The sequence below is a fragment of the Otolemur garnettii genome, unplaced genomic scaffold (assembly GCF_000181295.1).
Source record: "Otolemur garnettii isolate 467f Iridium unplaced genomic scaffold, OtoGar3 scaffold00016, whole genome shotgun sequence".
NCBI lineage: Eukaryota > Metazoa > Chordata > Mammalia > Primates > Galagidae > Otolemur > Otolemur garnettii.
The window spans coordinates 16,733,795-16,756,519 of NW_003852411.1; the positions used below are offsets into that span (position 1 = coordinate 16,733,795).

The 22,725-nt window shown below is 42.9% G+C and overlaps 1 protein-coding gene across 1 annotated transcript in view; it reads right to left on the reverse strand.

Annotated features, from left to right (window-relative positions):
- Window positions 1-4,287: 4,287 nt before the first annotated feature.
- PAPPA2 (pappalysin 2) overlaps window positions 4,288-22,725 on the reverse strand; it is a 144,674-nt gene continuing 126,236 nt past the window's right edge. The window contains exons 18-19 of the mRNA XM_023510812.1: window positions 6,447-6,545; window positions 4,288-4,362 (exon numbers count right to left, since the gene is read on the reverse strand). Coding sequence (XP_023366580.1) covers window positions 4,288-4,362; window positions 6,447-6,545 — 174 coding nt within the window. The remainder of the gene's footprint in view (window positions 4,363-6,446; window positions 6,546-22,725) is intronic.

The window sequence follows — 22,725 nt, forward strand, 5'->3', positions numbered from 1 at the left end:
TCCTAACCAGAAACCTCTCTCCCAAGCTCACATTTCCAACTTTCTATTCTGCAGGTCTTCCTAGATGGCTCCTAGGTGTGCTGAGATGTCCACCCAGCCTTCCAGCTGCCAGAGAACTTGGCAAGCTGGCCCCGGCTGCATAAGCCTCCTCCAGGGTGCTGAGCACCCCTTTATATGACATTCCAGCTCATTATGCATCTGGCCCTCAAACTGACTTTATAAAAAGAGCAAACGTACACTCTTCTTTCAAAAGCCTCTTGCTGGCTTCTCTTTTCTGCCCATGATGATAACCTTTACCACTTGTGTAGGCTCCACGCATAAGCATCACCCTTGACATTTCTCTCCACTTCTCCCCACCATATTAATCACCATTTTGCTTTTTCCTTTTTATATCTTGGTGTCCCAACGAATGCAGGCTTGAACCCAGTTCCCCTCATGTGACCTGAAGGAACTTATTCCACCAGACTTGTGCCTGATGTTCTCACCTGTGAAATGAGAATATATGCTTTGCAGATCTGCAGTAAGAAATAATTAAGGTTGTGTTGACCAAATGGATGACATGTGTGAGCTTAGTTTTACCTTCCAGCTCAGAGGGATGTCCCCCTGATGTCCAGCTTTGCCCACCCTTTCCCATTCCTACCTCCACACCCTCAACCCTGTTCTTCATCTTGCCAGGACTCTCCTCTCCTTACCCCACCATCCTGCCTACCAGATCATGTGTGCATGCTTCCTTCACGCCCGCCCTTCAAATGCCACCTGCCTTTGGCACCTAGGAATGGTGCTTGCTTCTTTTGAACTGTAAGTGATTCTGTATTTCACAACTCATGAGGTAAGTGATGTTATTACCACAGAGTCTACTTTTGTATATGTCGTCTTTTCTCATGAACTTTCATGTTCATCTTCCCCACACATTCTATTTACTTAACAAAGGGCTTTTAAATGACTAAAAGGCAGATCAATCCACCAGTTAAACAGTGACTGGTGACTGGCTCTGGCACAGGCCTATGGAAAATTATTTAGAAGTGATGGAAAGATTTAAACAAAGGATAAGACACCAGAGACACTTCACATTTTGTGTGCTGATTTTTTAATGAACATCTTATACTCTTACAAAATAACTGGCTGTAGCTGTTTGACGTTACAATACAGTAGATCAGCTCCTTTCAGTACGTTTCCAATCAAGCAGTCCCCTTGGGTGCTAACTGATGCACTCAATAGTGATTGCACAGAACAAAGGAAGTGCCAAGTCCAATGCCTTGTGATAGAGAAAAGAGAACCAAGAAGAGCTCTTTACTTTCCTGCACTCCTTACTTTCGTTTTTGCTCGCATCTGCCCATTCTCCTCACCCTATCCTTTCATCTGTCTCTCTGATTGGAGGCTGTCATGTTAGTCCTTAGAGTCAGCCAGCCCTGGGAAATCTGGACACTAGAGCCCTGATTACTAGGAAAAGTTGGAAACAAAAGTGATTTTGTAACAACGAAAAAGAAAGAAGGGCTTCTGGGAGAGGTCCTCGGTGATACCACTGATGTGTCCAAGAGCAAAAGGCAGACTACCACACAGAGCAAGTGTGAGCCGACCTCCCTGGGATCTGTGGCCATGGGGTTTTACTCTTTCCCCTTACCAGTGGCCTAAGTTGCTCAGAATACAAGGCCCCGGGAACAGGGATGGAAAGAGCTTGCTGTCTCTGAGTGGCTGCCGTGGCTGCCCCTAATGAGGGCCGAGTGGCCTTTCACACACTCTAGGAACTCCTGTTGTTTTACCTTCTGAAGGCAGTGGTGAATGCGGGATGTTGCCAACAGAGATTAAAATGTTTTAAAGTCAAGTCTGCAGCAGCAGTGTTCTTACCATTACTTGTTTGGAAAGACCAAGCACAGACACACACTGCATGAACCACAGGCCGGATGATGAGGGGGCTGCAGCCTCCTGGAGCTGGGAAATGTCCAGAGTAACTTTTTCTTCTGCCTCCGTCTCAGACAGAGCAGGTATCCCCAAGAAGGAGCTTGACACATTTCTAGCAATTTGGATATTTTGCCCCAGTAAACAACTTTGCAGCATGTTTTCTTTTTTTCTTGGTAAAGAATCTAAACTTTTCCACTGACCTTTGCACATTGATACCTATCAGAATCTCAGAAATAAATATTTCCTGTCTTCTCGTGGGCAGTAAGAGGGAGCCATGACAATAAAAGTTATCTAGGCTATGGTTTCTCTTATGACGAGACCTATAGAGTTTTTGTTTTTGTTTGTATATGGGCAAACCCTGCTTTTCAGTTTCCCCAAGGACCTTGTCACTCTCATTCCACAAACCCACAGATCCATATGTGTCTGTAACTTTCTCCTTGTGTTTTCCACTTCTGAATATTGGTTTTCTCTTCCTGGTAGTGTGGATAATATTTTGATAGCCATGGGCGATATTCCCTATTCCTATTTGCAAAGAGTAGAAAAACTGTGGTCAGTGCAAAAAAGGCAGAAGAGAAGAGATGATGGCTGAGCTCTAAATTCTACCTGCTCTTGGTTCCCACTGGAGAAGAAACTTTGAGGGAGACAAGCCTCCCAGCCCTTTCTGAGATGATAAGACTGGGATGCTGAACGGAAATCAGCTCTTTACTCTCTTCCCCAAGGCCTAATCGAGAGACCTTGGCAAGAACATATACCTGCAACAGACCATATGCAGGAAAAGAAAAAGTGAGCTCTGGATGTAAAGAGTGGCAGGGTCATTGTGGTCATTTCATGTGCAGTCCCTCAGTTGGACAAGAAGGGGTAAAGACAACAAAATGGACCCTGGATAGTAGTTGACATTCTTCTGTCTCCCCACTGAGTGTCACCCTTGCTCCACGCATTTCCATAGCTTGCTTAAGTCAGTATCTGGTCCACAGAATTTATACATCACACTTAAATAGAAATGATCTCAAATTCTGCATTGCTTATAGAATCCACTTTGGTCTTGAAGCTTAGAAAAAAGACTGGGTCACTGTAAACTGTGTCCTCTCTGCACCCCCAGCCTCAACTTAACCTTGACTGCTCACCTCCCTGTGGTCTCTGCTGCCTTTTCCACCCAGGCCTGTTCTTTCTTTTCCCTAAGTCATTTCCTTAACCATTTTTGCCCCAGAAAATCATAATTGGTCATGTGGTTGTGAATAATAGCCAGGTCTGGGGACTTCTAACAAGGAATGAGGCCATTGGCTAAATGTGAAGAGTGGGGGAGTTTCTCTGACCTGGTGACCAGAGAGTGGCCCTTAATGCAAATTTCTGGCTGGCTGGCTGGCTGTTGGCCACACTTGGAACAGGCATAAGAAGGGCAGAAAAACCTGGGTCTCACCAACTCCTATTGAGAGTTCTGACAAATAGGGAAAAAAGTAATCTATTTGGGAGGAGTGGCGGGGGTGTTAGATACGCAAAAATTCTAATTCTTCTAGACCCATCACTAGTGGGCACTCATACCCAACCTCCCATGCCCTTTAGTGTTATCATTCCATCTCCCTATATCCTTCAAGTAGGCCTAGCTCCCAGGTCATAAAAAGATCATCGGCTGACATGCTAGCCTCCAGAATTCCATGCAATTACTCTCTCTCCTCCCTTCCCATTCAACCTGACAATCCTCAACAATAGAACGATGGCAGACACCTTGCCTTTCTGTCCTCAAACCCTCAGCATTCATGTTGAACGTGAACTTCACAGCAGCATGTGTGGAACAATGGATAATTTTTAGCTTAGTAAACAGCAAAAAATATAATATATATAATATATTTATATAATTATGTTTAAATACTTATAAAGAATTAATAACTAACTTCATTATTTAAAGAGACTACACAAAAGAAAGGGAAAGAACCAGGTGAGAGCAGATCAGCCCTGAAAGATGGCAATCCATTCAACGTGGGTATTAACAGAGTGTCCCTGCCAACACCTCTCCTAGCATTTTGGTATTAGTTTACAAGCTGGGTGGGCTGAAGAGTTGGCAGGGTGCAGAGTGGGGAGGAGGGCAAGAGCTGAGATGGAGTTGATTAGAATATAAATGGGGGAGGGTCCTTGTATATCTATCATATTTCTCCTTCCACTCTAATCAACTGCCACTTTACAGAAACTCTGCCTATGATTCTTCCCTTCTTGGGCTACTTGATGCACTAGTTGGCACCTGTAAATAACCCCCAGTGTTTCCTGTAAGATCCTTCACACTTTTCCTTCTTCCTCCATTTCATGACCTTCTTCATTCACCCTTCGCTTCCTCCCGTGTTGGCCTCTCTTTCTTTACTGCCTCTGAGCTGCAGAGGGAAGGGCTTAATCCCACAGTTACTGATTTTCTTCTGCCTTGGGGTCTCGGCAGGTGCATTCATCCAGGTCACAGTCAGCAGCAAATGGAATGACCTAGGGGAATGAAAGAGAAGTTGAAGTAACTCATTTTTGTGTGAGCTTTACACTCTTCAAATGCCTCTCACTTTGCTTACTTGGTCCCAGAGGATGTAGGACTATGAGTTACTATCAGACCTGAACTTAACACTCAGTTCTCCCACTGGCATGCCACGTCACTTAGACAAAGGAATCACTTTGCTTCACTTTCTTTATACAGAACAACAGAAACTATGCCAGAGAGTGTTAGTGTGGTTTAAATAAGGTGATGGGTATAAAACACGTAAACATCACCAAGCATCTATAACTTCTTTTCTACTACTTCTAAGATCACACTAATGTCTAAAACCACTGCTCTTATTGTTTTCATTGCTGTGGTCATCTTTGCAAGATTTCTGTAAAATAGGCAAGCAGTGCTATGTGAGCACATTCTCTTTACAGAGGGGGCCAAGAGAGGTTGTGTGACTTAACTCAGACTAACACCACCACTGTAAATGGAAAGTCAAGACCCTTCAGATTAGCACTCCAACTCCTACCCCTTAGTGTTCTTGGAACAATAGGATCATCTTTGCCATCTTCATAGACATGAGTTTTTGTCTTTAGTAAGCCCAGGATATACTTTCCCTTGATGTCCATCGCTTGTGGCTATATTGCCCTTCTTCTAGGCACTTAATCCCTTCCCCGGCCAGAGATGGCCCAACAGATGTCGCTTTCTTCTGCTTGTACTGCACCCAGCCCAGAAACATCACTTTTTGAGTGTCCAAAAGTAATATCAGCAAGAATTAGGCATTTGGGAGTCACAATGTAAAAGTGGCAAAGATTTTTCCCTTTCGGACATTAACAATCTAACGTGATAAAAATAAATAGGCATGTCCCGTCTAATACTGGTCCAAGCACACCAAAGACATGGGCTTGGTGATTGGGCAAGTGGATGGGAGCATGGGTGGAGTTGTTTGGGGAAATTTTCCAGCATATTTGCACATATTAAGTAAAATGTGATTTAGGAGTCAACAGAGGGGTAAAGTGCTGTTTCAAATCTTGATTTTTGTGTATGCTGGCCACAGACACTGAAAGTCATTATAGACAAACTCAAGATTTGCAGAGCATGAGATGAGGAGAAAACTTCTTGCTTTCTCCCTGAGGGATCAATGCCTTCCTGTATAGAGATAGCTGGCCTGATTTCTGACCTATGGCCCAGGCTTTTGATCTGTTTCTCTTAGTTCAAGATTTATTGGTTTTTAGAGCAAAAACAGGCCAAATTGAATAGTGATATAATGAGCCCCCAAGTGATCTGCATTAAATAAGTTAATTGACGTAAGTGGTGAGAACAGTGCCTGGCACATAGTGAGTAAATATTAGCAGTTAAGAGAGAAAGTATTCTGGTCAGCATGTCAGTGATCATGGTATGTGTGGCTTTATCATAGAGACATGTACAAAGAAGGAAATAACATCTCTTACGTATTTCCAATTTATCAAATTAGCCAACTGGCTTCAAATATCTTTGGGGCACTTGGATGTTTACTCACATTATTACACAATTTTAGTCTATTCAATTTTATAGGCTTAACTTGAGCCTATCTGCTAATATTGCGGAGCCAAGAGTAATAGGGATAAAGGGCATCAAGAAAAGATTACTGCCTAGGGTATAAACCAGAGAGTGCTCTGGGTGGCTGGTGGCAGCCATTCAACATGTGCCTGCAACATGCTCATGACACACCATGTAAGACTATTAATTCAATTATGAAGATGAATAGTAACTGGATAGCACTTCACTGGTAATCCTGCTTCCGAGGGGTGAACACCATTATTTTCCCGGACTGCAGATTAGTTTCCTGGACAATGACAAGCAGGCTTGAGCCTTTCAGTAGCAAAAGTCATGGCTTTTCTGAACGAGTCACAGGATGGATAATTATAAAATAGCGTTTCCTAAAGACCTACACTACCCTTAATCCTGTCACTTTAGAAGCTCTGCTGCTTGTTCATTATAGTTCTTGACTGTTGAATTAAAACCAATTAGGATCTTCCATGAAGGAAAGTGAGCCCAAGACCCCACCTTATTCCTGGAGCTCCTGATCACCCCCATTCCTGGGTCTTTCACTTACCTTCTTAGAGGAGAGTGTGGAAGAGCAGCAGTCCCCCCCATCATAGTGGCAGTACGCCCGGTTGTTGATAGTGTCACACCAGCCGTCTGCTTGAAAAGGCTGTAAGGAGGGTGGAAGTCAGTGGCTCCATGCAGTTTCAGGATGCCCTGCCCTGCTCTCCCACTCCTCCTACCATAATCTATACAATTCCAAAGACTCTATGGAGAACACCCAAGGGGCAGGATACAAATTGACCTAACATTCTCAAGAAGTTGAAAAATCTCAAGAATGTGGACTAAGCCCAAGGAATTGTCAAATTTCACCTGCAGCACCTGTTCCTGGCCTACTAGAAGGTCTGGGATGAGCCATTTTAAGCTCTTTGATCAACTTGTTCACCTTCTTGTAATAAAAGGTCTTTGTATCATGTAGGTTGCAAAACATGTTCACACATTTTAACTATTGATCATCAGAGAAAGCCTTTGTATTGGACAAGACTGTTATTAAAAGTCCCACCTTATGAATGAAGAAATAGGGATAGATAGAGATAGTCAGAATCTTCCAGGGTCACATCACTAGGGTGGGACAGAGTTTGGCATTAGATGCCAAGATGCCTGCCACACATCTTGGCTTTGAGCTGCTTTTCCCATTTTAAGGACTGCAACCTCTGTCCCTTCTCCTGGTACGCAAAGACTGATACTTAAGAGTTCTTATAGTCTCTGGGCCCTGTGAAGATACAAGTGATGTCTGCCCAGCATGCGTGGTCCCAAGGTTGAGGACACCACTGCTGAACCAGAAATATTCCCACATGTGCACCTACCTCGGGCATAGCAGCTAGATATGGGGTCAGAGCAGAAAAAGCTAAAGTGTCTCCATCTACTCTTGTTACTGCTGCAAGTTAATAGGAACCAAAATGGGAAAGACGGCCCAGCCAAACCAGAGTTAATGGAGTGTTTCACCCCAAAAGAGAATGTATGATAAGAACAGCAATAGGCAGTTAAAAAATAGCCCAGCAGTGCAATGTACTGTTTCTCCAGAAAACCACCTCTGGAAGGAGATACTGCCCCACAGCATGCAGGAAGACACGTTAGCCAGCCCACCTACTCGATAACATTGGCCATTCCCCATCCTGAGCTGATGCCCAACCGCAAAGCCTCAGGGAACGTCTCATGGTCAAACGCTTAGGGCCACAGGAATTTTGAGTTCCGAGGCCACCTTCCAGTTTACATGTTCAAATCACTTTCTTCCCCCCTCCACACTCTCCTTAAATGTCAAATAGAAGGACTGTTCCTTATTTCACTATGCTTTGATGAGATAGATCACTCAACTCAAAAATGGCCATTAAATAATTTCAGCAATTGAGTTACGTCAGAACAAGCTCATCCAAGTTATTACTTCAATGTTTTGATTTATTCTATGGGGTCTTGAGGTCATTTGAACATCATTCCAGATGGATACCAGTTTGCCAACCGCTGAAAAGCTGCTACTTGTGGGGTGGAACTCAACAGCTGTTGCACAGCTGTACAGCAATGTCAGTTGAGATCAGGAAGTGCAAATGAATTCTGTTTTCAACACAGGCCTCACTGGGATAAAAGACAAGGATTTCGAGATGAACATTTGTCTGTAACACTGGAACCAGTTATTCTGATTCTAGAGAACTTTGAATCACTATACAATCAAAAAATGGGTCCAAAATGGCAGCCAAATAACAGAAGTCAAAAGATGACTAGTGTGTTCTTAACACGTATACATGGGCTCAGGTCCTTGTGGGAGGACCAGAGACAGCTACTGAGATTCCAGAGTGTTTTTTTTTCTTTTTCAGTGTTTGGAGTATATTTTACTCATCTAACACTACATCTGTTACTTTTCCTCCAATGCTGACTGACTCATTGGCAAAATTTAATAAGTTCCTCCTTTCTTTTCCTTGTAATTGTCCATAAAAATCTGAAAAAACACCCCCAAATACATTTCCTACATATAGATGTATGGTGTTCAGAATAGAGGATTAAAGATAGATCTAAAGATAATCTTCCTTTTCTTAAGAATAACCTAAATATTTGAATAGATTAGTAAAGGATCACCAGGGAATTTTTCTTTCTAAAGTTTTCACCAAGGATGACTTCTCAGCCCAGAAAGTTTAGGGAAGGCAACAACGGCCTGGGTGACTTTCTCTGGGTCCCACCAGATTTCTGTGGCTATTGATTGGGAATGATTTCTTCAAGATCCTTCTTTTCTGCTCTTAAAGAGTCATCAGGAAAAAGAAGGGAATTTATGAAAAAGAACAGAAATACAGAGAAAAGTCTGGAAAGACTCAAATGTTTAATTTACTATATACCTATTAGAATTAATTGCTCCTCCCCCAACCTGCCAAAAACAACCACTCCACCCTCAACAAACAGAGTCTCCTATGGCAACATGGGCCTGGGAAGCTCCACAGTTTGAGTCCAAAGTTATAACGAAAAAATAGAAAAGGAAAAATGACTAATTGATCCAAAATTTAAAAATATCTGAAGACTGGATGTAGACTAGGATATTTTAATCTCAGTAATTGAAAGATATCGGACTTAGGACATCACTCCTCCCTGCAAGAAACTTTTCCCAGGGAGGATACCAGGTCTGGTTTCTCTGCACACTGTGTACGTAAGGGACTTTCACCACCTGTATGTATGCCTTGTTTATCCCATGACATTAGAAAACAAAGTGTTCTGTGTAAGCATATTTTTTAAATACCCCAAACATATTCCCTAAGGGGGTCACTTTTTTTTATTTTATCCATTTTGAGAAAAGAAAAAATCTTTATAAAATACCTGTTTCCTAGACTATTAACAAGTGTAGGACACAGGTCATTAACATGAACATTTATTACTTTCACTGTCCAGTAAGGTTCTCTGCTGTGTTATATGTGCCTACCTACCCCAACATACATACATGTGTAGACACATACACACACACACACCCCCTTTAAGCATGCTTTATCTCTGAGCCAGGAAGTCAAGCCCTTAGAATTATAACCTTAGAAGTAAATACCTAAATCTGAGGGAGAGCTTGGGTGACTCTTCTTATGATGTATGAGATTTATAATTCCTACTTTAGTTGTTATAAGAAGGCTTTTCTTGTCAGTCTACTGGTATTAGCTGTGTTCCAGGCAGCTGAAATGGCCAAATAAATGTGTTCAAGTAACAGAATATGAAAAGGGGAGGCTGTGATTCTATCCCACCTATACCATTTTGGAAACTTCCCAAGAGCAAGCATAATTTCTTCTTTATGTTATGTAATCTAGTGATCTGTTTTAAGGTTGTTGTGGGGAGTTAGCCATAAAGATGGCTGCCCTATCTCTGTTGTCTATTGGGTAGAGTCATTCATTCAACCACTCAACAATATTTATTCCAAACTAGGTACTGTTGTAGGGACACATGGATAAATAAAATATGGCTTCTGCCCTTGAGGGAACCCAGTGTAAGCAATTTTAGCTCTGTGTGATAGCTCAGTGCTGGTATCAAGATGTGAACAGGAGAGAACTTAATCCAGATTTTTGGGGTGGGAGGAATCTGTTTTCAGGAGCTGGCTCCACTACTTCTAGCCTCAATGGAGAAGAACTTAGGACTGGATGATTGTGAGGGAAAGAAGAGTCTGAGAGACTAAGAGAAGAGAAGGGTGAAAATAGAGGCTGGGTGGTCCCAGGTGGTCTGTCACATACCCAACCCTCAGGAAGAGTTCCATAAACTTTGACTGATTGATGGATAATATCTCTCTTACTAATGAGACTAAGAACATATTTTTCTCCTGAAGCTTACAACCAAACTCAAGGTGTAATTGACGTTTTAGAAAGGTTAGTTTGAACTGGAGAACTGCTCTGATCATCTACTGCTCAGGATCTCAGCCCCCAATGACCATATCCCTATAGGTAAGGCATGGGACAGAATCCTGTTTTATTACCTCAAGGAATATTTTAGAGCAGGAGATGCTAATCAAATGTTTGCCCGGTGTTGACCACTATTTTCTCTTTTGCACATCATTTCTGAACAAACCTTTGAGTTATATGAATAGGACATAAGACCCGCATCCATTTCTTCATATTGATTAGGTTCCATCAAGCCCTAAAGAAGCTCTTTTCCAAAGCACCCAGTGGAGGATTTGCAGCAGATGGAGGCTCTATGTGAATGAACACAATAATTTTCTCTTTTTCTCTGGCTCTTCAATGAATGGATCTTCCTTCTCCTTATCCCATGGTTCTACCTGCTGAGTTTCATATCCAAAGACTGCAAAGAACATCAAAGGTAGAGCCCTACTGCAAAGTACTTCTTAGGATCTCAGGGACAGAATTTGGGAAGCCTTTGAGACCCTGTAGGGCCTCCTGATAATAAGAACACTACTTGCTTATCAAAATGGTAAAAGATGACCGGTACTAGAGAGGATGTGGAGCAAAGAGAACCCTAGCACACTGTTGGGAAGGTAAATATATGATTCAGCCATCACACTACTGGGGATATATCCAAAGGAAATAAAATCGGCATGTCAGAGAGAGTTATTATAAAGGGCTGTGAAGACTATTTAGGACAAAATTTTTATTTTACAAATGATTAAATGAAGCCTTGAAAGGTAAATGGTCTTCTTTTCAAGGTAGAAGAAATTCTGGAAGCAGAGCCCGGATGCCGGGATGGCTCTTCCTGATCTGATGTTCTTCCTGCTATACCATGCTACCACTGTCTATGATTTCATTAGTTTTTTAATTTTAGGGGAAATAAAGGTTAACTTAAATTCCTTTGGTACCTCTATCACAATGGCTGAGGTACAGGGTCATTAATATGAAGTGACCCAGTAATCCAACACAGAGACAAAGAATATGTGTGTACATGAAATCTCAGTCCCACTGGATCCCCACAACCTCATTTTTGTTATCTCAGTTGTGGATCCCAGAGTGCTGGGATTACAGGCATGAGCCAACAGAGCTGGCTGGAATAGTTTCTTAGATACACTCTCCTCAGGGAATTTTCATCTGGTTTTCTGGACCCAGAGAGTTCTCCCTTCTCTGAGTAATAGTGTATTTTAGCCATACATTAATTCTAGGCCATAACACTCTGCTTGTACTCTCAAAGGCACAGGATCTAATCATCTTTGTAGTCCTAGCACTGATTTATAGTAGGTTCTCAATAAATAAATAAATATAATTGTCTTATTTTGAAGCGGGCAGCAGACTACATTTCCTTGGCATATTTTATGACCAGATCCCTTCTTTTCATTATTTCTTGACTGCCAGAAAATTTTCTAGGCATGTTACTTTATAAGAACCACACAACTTAGACATAGGTCCAGCTTTTATGGGCATCTAGTCCTTTTCTTATAAAAATTATAGACCCTGTAGTTGAGATAAATTGTACATACACACATATATGTGGATCAGGTACATGGGCATAGATTATTTTCTTCTGGTTGCACAGTATGGTGCAAATTCATTTCTGGAAGTAGGAAAAGGTAGTAGAATAAATAAACCATCTGAAAATTATCCCTCTATAAACCATCTAAAAATGTTGGATAAAACATAATAACACTATCCTCTCAGCCCCACAGTTGGGATCATAAGAAAGGAAGGAAATTTCCCCAAAGCCAAAAACAGAAACTGAAAACCAGGGCAGAAAGAAGGCAGTAAACTATGGCTGTCCTAGGAATGTTTGCAAATATCTTGCAATCAAGTGGTTGGGTTTTAACAGATGATCAGGAATAGGGGCCAGGGGCTTGGCCCTTTGCAAGGTAAGGAAATTTTACATGACCCTGCTCATACTTTAATAAAAGGACTATATCTATGAGGACTGATATGGAATGGCACGATCACATGTTGGTGCTCTAGAGGCAGCTTGGCTCACTTGGGAACTGAGAGATTTCCTCCAGCTCACCATCCCTGAAATCTATGAGACTCAGATCCAGGCCTCCGCTAAGTCACTGCTTAGTAAGCTGTTAAGGACCTGCTGATTTACCAGCCAGCACCTGAAACTCTAGAGAGAACACCTTTGAAGGCCACACACAGTTTGATTCTATAAACAATAGATGAGCAAGATGCAATTTATTTATTTATTTATTTGATACAGAGTCTCACTATATCACCCTCGATAGAGTGCCATGGCGTCACGGCTCCCAGCAAATCTTGGGCTTAAGCAATTCTCTTGCCTCAGCCTCCCAAGTAGCTGGGACTACAGGCACCCACCACAACACCTGGCTATTTTTTGGTTGTAGTTATCATTGCTGTTTGGCAGGCTAGGGCTGGATTTGAACCTGCCAGCTCCGGTGTATGTGGCTGGTGCCCTAGCCACTGAGATATAAGTGCCAAGACAGCAAGATGCAAAGAAAGGTAGTGAAGACACACATTCTGTTGGATGGTCAGAGGGACATTGACCTGGGGTCTAGCCTTGTGTTCTAGTGTGCATTACTGGTCCATGAGAGGTCACATAGCTTTTGCATAGGACCTCAAAACTCAGCCTTTACAACCTAGCAGACCCTCAAAAGACACAAATGTGTACCTTTACAGGGGCTAAAAGAGAAACTGGATTATAATCAGTTTGTCTATATCGGACACCAGATCCAAAGGGAAGTTAAAAAAATACTCAAGTAGTACAGAAATGAATCTCCTCTGGGAGGAACAGTTGAGATAAATTGAGGTAGAAAAAGAGATTTACAGGGGCTAAAAGAGAAACTGGATTATAATCAGTTTGTCTATATCGGACACCAGATCCAAAGGGAAGTTAAAAAAATACTCAAGTAGTACAGAAATGAATCTCCTCTGGGAGGAACAGTTGAGATAAATTGAGGTAGAAAAAGAGATTTAGCAAAATAAAGTCCAATGGCTTTTTTCACCTGCAATTTTTTCTTCTTTTTCAAGGTACTGCTAAGGAAACTGCCCAGACTGTAGAGTGGGGTGATTAAGAGCATGTGTTATGGTGCTCGTAAACCTAAGTGCAAATCCCTGCTCTGCTCCTCACCAACCATCACAATCTGAGTAAGTTACATAGCCACAAGCAACAGTGTCTTTCTTAGTACATGAGAATAGTAATAGCTGCCTCACAAGATTATTGTGAGGAAGGAATAAGCGAATGAAGGTGAAATACCTCGCCCAGTGCACACCCCTTGGTAAGCACTCAATAACTTGTAGTGTTATGAAGGCGGTAGGAAAACTATCATTACTTTTGCCTTTGTAGGCTGACCTGTCTCCCCTTAAAGAGTTTTTCTGGCTGAAAACCTTCATGATTCTTCTACCAACACCTTAGAGTCCAAAACCTTGAACACAGGTAGTTCAAACTCTGCAAGGACCCTGGGGGAAGAGACCCTCATTTTGCTGTTTTCTATTCCTTCCATCAGCAATGAACTTCAAGGCATCCACACGGTTATCTAGTGCATTACAATAGGTGGCTGATTGCGTACTTGCTGGGTGAAACTGGTGGATCCCCTCTATAACCGACTCTATAAAACTGGGACATCCGAACAGGTTTTCTCTTCCACTCCTCGCGCCTTTCCCCCCAGATGAGCTAACTCATCTCCTGCCTTGTTCCCTAGCCTCCGCAGGTATTTGTCCTCATGATCAATCACTCTCTCCCAATAGCACCTGAAAATAGCTTAGCCTGACTTCCAGGTACAGGCTCACTCCCAGTAGACTCCACCACACACCAAAATCAGAGACTCAGCAGATGAAAGTGAGAGCAGACCTCCAGGCCTCTGCAGGCCCCTTGCTGAGGGGGTGGGACCCTCCAGGCGGCCTCCAGTGGCCCCTCTGAGGGCCTTCACTCAGTTCCTGCTCTCTGGGCCCTTCACAATTGGGACACTGGGCCTGTCCCAGAGAAAGCATCACTCCGGAGGGTGGAGGGGGAAGGCAGAGCTAGAAAACCTGCAGCAGGGAGAAGCAGAGGAACCCATGGGGACCCTGCCAGAAGGCCCAGGGTGGACAGCTGGGGTCCTGCTCGGACTGTGAGCTTTTCCTTCCCCATGTCTGTGCCCCCTGGCTCCTCAGCCAGCCTTCGGTTCACAAGAGGCGACCAGAATGTTCCACTGCAGCCCCAGCGCGCGTGCTCACCCTGCCCCTCTACCGCACGCACACACATGCCGGGCAGCTCAGCATTTCCTGGCTCCCGAGCTGCCTGTGGAAGGGGACTGGGAATGCAGACTGTGGGAGGAAATGACAATATTCATTGTTGGGATTAAATATTTTTCTTGGCCCTCCTGCTGTTTGCTGAGTGTCTTATTTTTTTTTTCTTTCCCATTCTCTCTCATTCTCTCCCTCCCCCCTCCTTTCATCCCTCCCTCCCTCTCTCAGCAATCAAGCACACTGAGAGAAATTTCGAGGAGAAAGCAGACTCCTAGGGCGAGAAGAGTTGCTTAGAGAAAGCAGAGTAGCCGACAAGCCTTTTCCCATTCTGATGCCGTAGCCAGGTCTTTACAGTGATGAAACTATTGCACTTGGGATCAACCTCAATCGGCACTTTTCTGAGTTTTTGTGGGTGTTCATGGAATATAACTCATACCACTTATTTTCTCTCTTTCACATATAGAGAATCCATGTCACATATGTATGTACGTGTATGTAAATGCGTATAACATACATATATGCACATGTATGTACAGATACAGTATACATCCACACACATACGTGGTATATAGATGTGGTACATATCTTTCCTCTCTCTCGTTCTCATATATAAGACATCCTGTGTGTAATTAATTAATAGTATATAAAATTTATCTTATAGACATAACTAAAAGCATATGTTTTTATTTTACACACACACATATACACAATTTCTCTGAAAGCTTCAGGCATAGAAAGTTAGAGAGCAAATCTATGGTAGAATTGTTTTTACAAATGATAAACCATCCTATAAGAGCAAAATATGGGTGGCGCCTGTGGCTCAGTGAGTAGAGCACTGGATCCATATACTGAGGGTGGTGCGTTCGAACCCACCCTGGCCAAACTGCAACCACAAAAACAACAACAACAAAAAAGGCCAAAATACTATTTTTATTCTATATATGGCATGTGCTGTGTGCTACATAGTTTGTACACATCATCCTACTGAGCCCACACAAGGACCCAGTGAGGTGGGGACCATTATCATGCCCATTTTACAGATGAAAAGATGAAAGACCAGAGCTATTGAGGAATGTGTCTGCAGATAAGGTGCAGAGGCTGTATGTGCTGGCCAGGCCTGGGTCATCATCATCTCAATGTGCTCATGCTGCCTGTAGCATTATTAACGATGCACCTCACTCTACTTCTCTGCACACCTGGTCAAATCTCTCCTTAAAACTAAGCCTGAGCCACCGTTTGTCTGAGGAAAAGTCAATGTCACAGAACTCCATGAGAAATGTATCATATAGAATATTTAATTACAAGACATCTACTATGAGGCGGGCATCACATGAGTTATGAGAACCCTGAGATATTTAATGAATACATATTTAGGGCAACTCCTGTGTACAAGGCACCACAGAAACGTCTGTGCATGGCAAAGTCTTTGCCTTAAATACAGTGTGATCACTGAATAAGGCAGGATCTGAACGGCTTCTGAGGCGAAAGAAGCGATCACTGCCAAATAGAGGGACAATTCCCAGAGTGACTAACATCACCACTAATAAGAGCTATAGAAGAAGTACAGAAAGAGAACGGGACTGTGTGATTTTTTAAAGATTTTATGAAGTATATGATATTAAACCTAATCTTCGAAGAAAGGTATAGGGTTTGGGCAGGCAAGGGGGGAGAATAATCCCAGCAGGACCGCCAAATTTAAGTCAAAGTTTCATATGGAAAAAGCAAAGATATATCTCTGAGTTTTTCCTTTGAGTATTAATAACCCAAGTTTGGAACTAGGTCCAGATCTCTAACCGGAGAATCTGGTTCTTGGAGTGAAGACCATAGGGAACTGATGTACTATGTGAGCATAAGAGGATGTGAGAAACATCATGCTTCAGAGGCTGGATCTGGGGATGATACAGGGAATGTTCAGGAGAGAACTGGAGGGACCCAGAGCAGGTAGCAGTTGAGAGATGCAAAGTGAGAAGAATAAAATAGGCTGGTCCTAATACGGAACAGAAAACACAAACCAGACGAAAGGGGTACTGTTGAAGGGAAATTGTCAGGACTTGGCAAATGGGTATATTTGGGTGGAAGTCTGATGAGGTGAAGGTTTGCCTATGACGTTTTGACTATTTGTACCATAATATGCTTTTCCCAAAATGTTTGCTCATTGGAGAACTAGCTAGAAAGAAGACTCCTTCCCTCAATGGAAGGTCTGAGTCAGGGCACATACATCCTGATCAAGCAGCCGACCCTGTCCTAGCTCACGGAGAAAAGCTCTACACATTTTCCTTTTTCACGTATCTAAACACAGGTCTAGAGGTTCCCAGCACATTTTTTTATCCTGACCAGTTTCTGCCAGGCTTTCTCTACTACTTAGACATGACTACTTAATCACCCCCAGCAATATCAAGGTCCAGTTAAGTTGAGAAATGACAAGAGGGAGGTGTCATGTTTATTCTAGAATGTTTTCTTGCCAATAGCCTTGTTTCTTTTAGCTCTGGTCTGGTGGTTAGCTCTTTTGTCTATGGACAGCTCAATTTGTATGGCTGATCATTGTGGCTCTGGTCCCCAACCAGCCACTCCATCCTGGGTCGTCAGCCCTGCTGTTCTGTTCTCTGTTAGCTGGTTGGTCCATCTCATCTCACTTTTGCCCATATGGAATCTATTCTCTGGGCAAGTGTCTTGTTTACTTTCTCTTTATCTACAGAGCACTTGTCTGTGTATCCCATCCACTCAGCCACTGAGCGACTGCATCTGCTTTTCCCAGCGTGTTCTTTCGTTGTGTTTTCTTGATCTCCGTCGCTGGCTAAGCAGAGCGCCTTGGCACGCCTCCTATTCTACCCCTTCTGGCTCAAAACTTGCAAAGCTCAGGGACATGTCCTAACAGGTGGTCGACACCCATGTTCATCTCTCAGTTGCATTTGCTAAAAGTCTCTCATTTCCTCTTTATGTGTCATTTATTTGTTTGTTTTTAATTGTTTTAACTTATTTAGGAACATGGACTGTGGACTTGGACTGCCTGAGTTCAAGGACTAGCTAGCTCAGGAGCTTTGGAAAGTTAATTAAATTCCCATCCCCTCTGTTTCTTCATGAGTAAAACAGGGATGGTAATAATGGTGACAATTTCCTCATAGTGGGCACCTGGCATACAATACATACTCAATAATGTTATTAAATACATTATGCAACCATCCTCTATTTTTTTGTCTTCTGTGTACAATGAGCCTGGATAGTCTGAGTATTGGTGGTTCCCTGTCTGTGAAGGTGGAGCTCAGCCCTCCCAGAAGTCTACCAGATGACCTTGACAATCTTTATTTTTTTTTTAACTAGGCTCTATAATCCCAGGGAATCTTAGCATTTACCTTGCTCAACCACAGGGACCAAATGAATACATAACACAGTCTCAAGGGAAATAAATACATAGGCAAAATTATCTGGGGCACCTAATCATTTCTCTTATGTGCCATTATTGACAGCTGGGGCATGGCAGCAACACTGTGTCCGTGTTTGCCTAAGTTCCCTGGCCCTTCCTTTTTTCCTCGTCATCTGCACCTCCGTACTGGACCCTTGCACCTTCTGACAGCCCCCATAACCAAGATCCACCCTTATGAAAGTATCTTCTTGTTTTCCCACTCCTCTCAAAGCAACTGACTTACTAGGGGGTCAATGACTAATGCCAGTATAAATCTACAACTAAAATATAAAGCATGACGGCAAAATATGGCTTTGATTGTGAGACATTCGGGATTTTATGAGCTATACCAGGAAGATAAGCATCTGAGGGAGGAACGGAGCTCGTGTAGCACCCCAACATGGCCCAGTGGAGGTGGCAACCCATTCAACAAAATTGGAAAGCCTGGCTGTGTATGTGGCGGGGTGGGGGTGGGGCGCCGTGTGCACTTCCTGCTTGGGTGAAGTGAGCATGAGCAAAACACAGGGGTTGTTTGATGAATTTATCAATTTAGCTATTTTCCTGATATCTGAGCCTTAAGAGTCCCCCAAGATCCTGTCCGAAAGGAGGGAGCATGAAGAGGAGTTAAGAGGACGCAGGCAGGAAACAGGCCACGGAGGAAGCACTGAGCAGCTGCAAGATCACTGGCCTCTGCCCTTGAGTTACCAGGCAATTCTAGACAGGCCTGGCCCTTGGGCTGGACACCCAGGACATGAAACAGGACAGGTGAGAGATCCGGCCAGCAAGTGGGGAAGGCTGCAGGCACTCCACTCTCAGCTGCAGTGGCGTCAGCACCACAAGGGGTTCCAAAGCCAGAGACCATTCCCAGAACTCTAACAGCACTTTAGACACGCACCACCGAGTTTAATATTTCTCACATTAGAAAGACTTCAGTTGACTCTAATCTCATTTTTAATTAGTCCTCACATCGCCTGGTGAGGCAGATTAATATGATTATCCATATTCCACTGATGGAGAAAATGAGACAAAAGGCCGTGCCCCCCAGGTCACTTGGGGAATGAGCAATAGAGGTGAAAATTAAACTTAAGTATTTTAAACTTCCAAACCAGCACACAAGGGAGAGGCCTTCAGGGAGCCGGTTGCCTCTCTGTTTGTTCAAAGTCTTTCACATCTGGATGATGCATATTCAATTCACTACTTGGTTTCTCTAATTAAAATTAAATTAAAAATAAGGTACTAATGTTAGCTCTGAGCCCCAATATTCCATATTCAAAGCATAAAGTATTTCTCAAGGGTTATATGACAAGAACAGACAAAATGGGCATCATTTAGCCACATGTGAATATTTATTAACCACTTATTAAATGTTTACTATTAAATTAGATTGTGTGTATGTGTGTCAGGGGGTATAAACACAAAAGAATTTAACACGGCCTCTGCCCTCTAGAAGGTGGTCTAAGAGAAGGAGCTTTAAGATAGGTACATTAACAAATACCCATACAAATAGTACACACCTGCTACTATGCAGACAGGCACTAGGTCTTTTTATTCCTCACTGAAGATGTTCTGGAAATATGTGCTGGGCCAGACACGGTGGCTCACACCTGTAATCCTAGCACTCTGGGAGGTCAAGAAAGGAGGATCTCTTGAGCTCAGGAGTTTGAGACCAGCCTAAGCAAGAGTCAGACCCCATCTCTACTAAAAATAGAAAAACCAGCCAGGTGTTGTGGGGGGCACCTGTAGTCCCAGCTACTCAGGAGGCTAATGCAGGAGGATTGCTTGAGCTTAGGAATTCGAAAGCAGCCTGCACCAGAGTGAGACCCCATCTCTACTAAAAATGGGAAAAAATTAGCTGTGTGTGGTGGTATGAGCCTGTAGTCCCAGCTACTTGGAAAGCTGAGGCAAGAAGATCACTCAAAGCCAGGAGTTTGAGGTTGCTGTGAGAGAGGCTGGTGCCGCAACACTCTAGCCTGGATGACAGTCAGACTCTGTCTCCAAGGAAAAAAATGTGTACTGATAAACTGTTCGCTGAACTTACTTCAGAGCAATCTGAGCTATCAGCGTGAGGCTAGCCCATGGTATGGTCATCCGACCCTCCTTCCACTCCAGTTTATCTCCAACTCCTCTCTCATCATGACACCCAACAACCAAATGTTCACCATTCTACTGCAGAAAAAGTTTGTGTTTAGTCTCTTTCTCTCCTCTTTTTCCACTTCTTCAGCTTAGTGAAGTGGCTGTTACTTTAGCTTAAAAGAAAAGATGGAAACATTCTGACTTCCATGGCCTAAATTCACCACCATGATTTCTTCCTAAATTACAGGTTCTATCACCTTCTTTTTTTCTCTTGCAAAGATCTTTAGTGTCCACCAGTTCTCTCTGGGCACCTGTATGTTTTCCTTCCTCACCTGTAATGGGCTTAAGGCCATGTGACTGTGTCTGGTAAATGAGGACACAAACAGAAACAGTGCATTACTTCTAGCCCAAGGGACTCAAGAGTTACTGGCCTCTCTCTGCATTTCTTCTCTGTCTCCTTGAAGGCAGCTGGGGAAACCACATTTTGAAAGGGCAGAGGAACAAGATAGAGGAGATGGACAGCTGCTTTAGAGAGTTACACCAGACTTTACATGAGTGAGAAATAAATCGTGTTAAATCATTGGGATTTCAGGGTTAATTTATGACCATGGCCTCGCCTGATTAATTCATATTCTTTTATTTATATAGTTTTATTGGTTTGATACTGGCTATAGGATAAAGCCCAGATTTCACAGCTTGGCATAAAAGAGCCTTTGTTATCTTCCTTTTCCCTACCTCTCTGACTTTGAATCATTCCACAGTTCTTCACATACCTTAAGGCTAGCTTCACTGAGTAGACTAATAACATTTTATAGTATATGGAATTGATATTCTGGAGTTGTTTGTTATGTGACATTATTGCAGCAACCCTTGAGGAAGGTAGAGGCTGTATCAGATGGGGATGCTATCCTAACAAAGACCCAAAGTGAGTAGGATTGCCTCTGGAGTGAAGCAGCAGGCAGCCAAGGAACTGTTTTGAGAGGCTGCAAAAAAAAATGATATCCTTTATTTATGTAGTAGCAAAATATTTGATAAAATGTTTCCTGTAATTACTGTGAAGGAAATTATACGGTTAACTGTTAAAACTTGCAGGTCAGAAAATTTATAAATGCCCCAGTGGCCCTGGGTAGAGGCTTTGAAGAAGAATATTACTAGGTTTGGGTGGTGGTTATTATCTTCATTTGATAAGGTAACTGCAAGAATAGATGAGCTCAGAAAAGATTGTTGCTTTACCAGGAGAAATGACAGGAAATATAAATGTTAGAAATTCTAGGACTCGAAGTACTGAAAAATAAAACTGTTTCTCATCTCTAGCCAGTAAAAGTCGGAACTTACTACTGATTTGTGTTAGAAAGGCCTTCATAGACTTCAGACAACCTTAGGCAGAAAGACAAATCAAGGGATGGACTATTACACCATTTGTTAGGACCTTGAATTGGATTCAAATGACACCCAGGAGATCCTTGCAGTTAACAAAATGAGTCCTAGAAAAGAGACTAAGATCTTTGTCCAAAAGAAGCCTCAAAAGCTCAGACTCCCTACAGGGTACAATCAAACATATATAGAGAGGTATTCTTGGAAAGACTTGTGACTATAGTTCTTGGCATATAGATTTGACTGGAAATAAGTCCATAATTTGTGAAAGTAGAGTAGCCTTCACCATATGAAAGATTTCCTGTTAGAGAACAGAAAAGACATTTGGGCCCCTTATATTCTGCAAGGAGACAGGAGGCTGAGAAGGCTGCTCAGTTTCCCCAAAGCGAATGTTCTGCAAGTCTCCCTGTATGTGAACACAGAGGATGATGGAGAACAGAAGGGCCTCTAAGAGACAGGAGCTGAGAGCCCTGAAGAGCAATCACAGGGAAGCTGCACCCACGATTGACCGAAAGTTACTAAACAAGAAGCGCTCCCTGGACCCCCAATAGGGATTTTTGCAACTTTGCTCAAGAAAACCAGAATTGATGTGGATTGGCGGCTTCCTATACCTATCACATTCCCTTTGAAAGGGAATGTTTCTTGTAGTTGTCTGACTTTTGCTGCACCCTGTCCATGAGGTGAGTGGCAGGCAGAGGGTTTTGATTTTAGCGTGGGGGAGGGGGTGGGCCTCTGGATTAGAAGAAGCTACATTGTAACCTGATATCAATCATGAGATTCTAGATTTTGAACCTGATGCTCTGACTGGGTAAGACTTTTGGAATGTCTTGGCGGTAAGGTGGGTGGAGTGAATCTGAGTATAACAAATCACTTGTAAGAGAAGTAACCAACTAGTCGATACTATTATTTGTCCACGGTGTTTCCTTTTTTAAAAAATTGACTTCACTATCAGCAAAGTATGATTCTCCTACCTACTAGCTGTGAACTTGACCATGGACAAGTTCATGGCCTGGACTAATGGAGTATGAGTGTGTGTGAGGCATGTGACGCTCGACAAGACATCGTAAGTGTACAGGCATGCCCCAAACCCTCCTCCTGTGCCGTGGTGCCCACCGTGAAAAGAACACACCTGGGAGCCTGCTGACTCTGAAGACATGAAGCCTGGGTCCCTGAGGGAGATATCCTTGAATCCAGGCCACAGACTAACACAGAGTGCCAGTCTGCAGGTGCGTGAGTGTAAAATTTCATCATTAAGATATCAGTGTCTGTGTATTATTTGTTATACCACATCATTTCAGGAAAAAAACTCAATGACTACTTGGCACCATTTGCTTTCACCTATTTGCCTTCCCACACACTCCTATTTATTCTTCAAACCCACTTCCAGT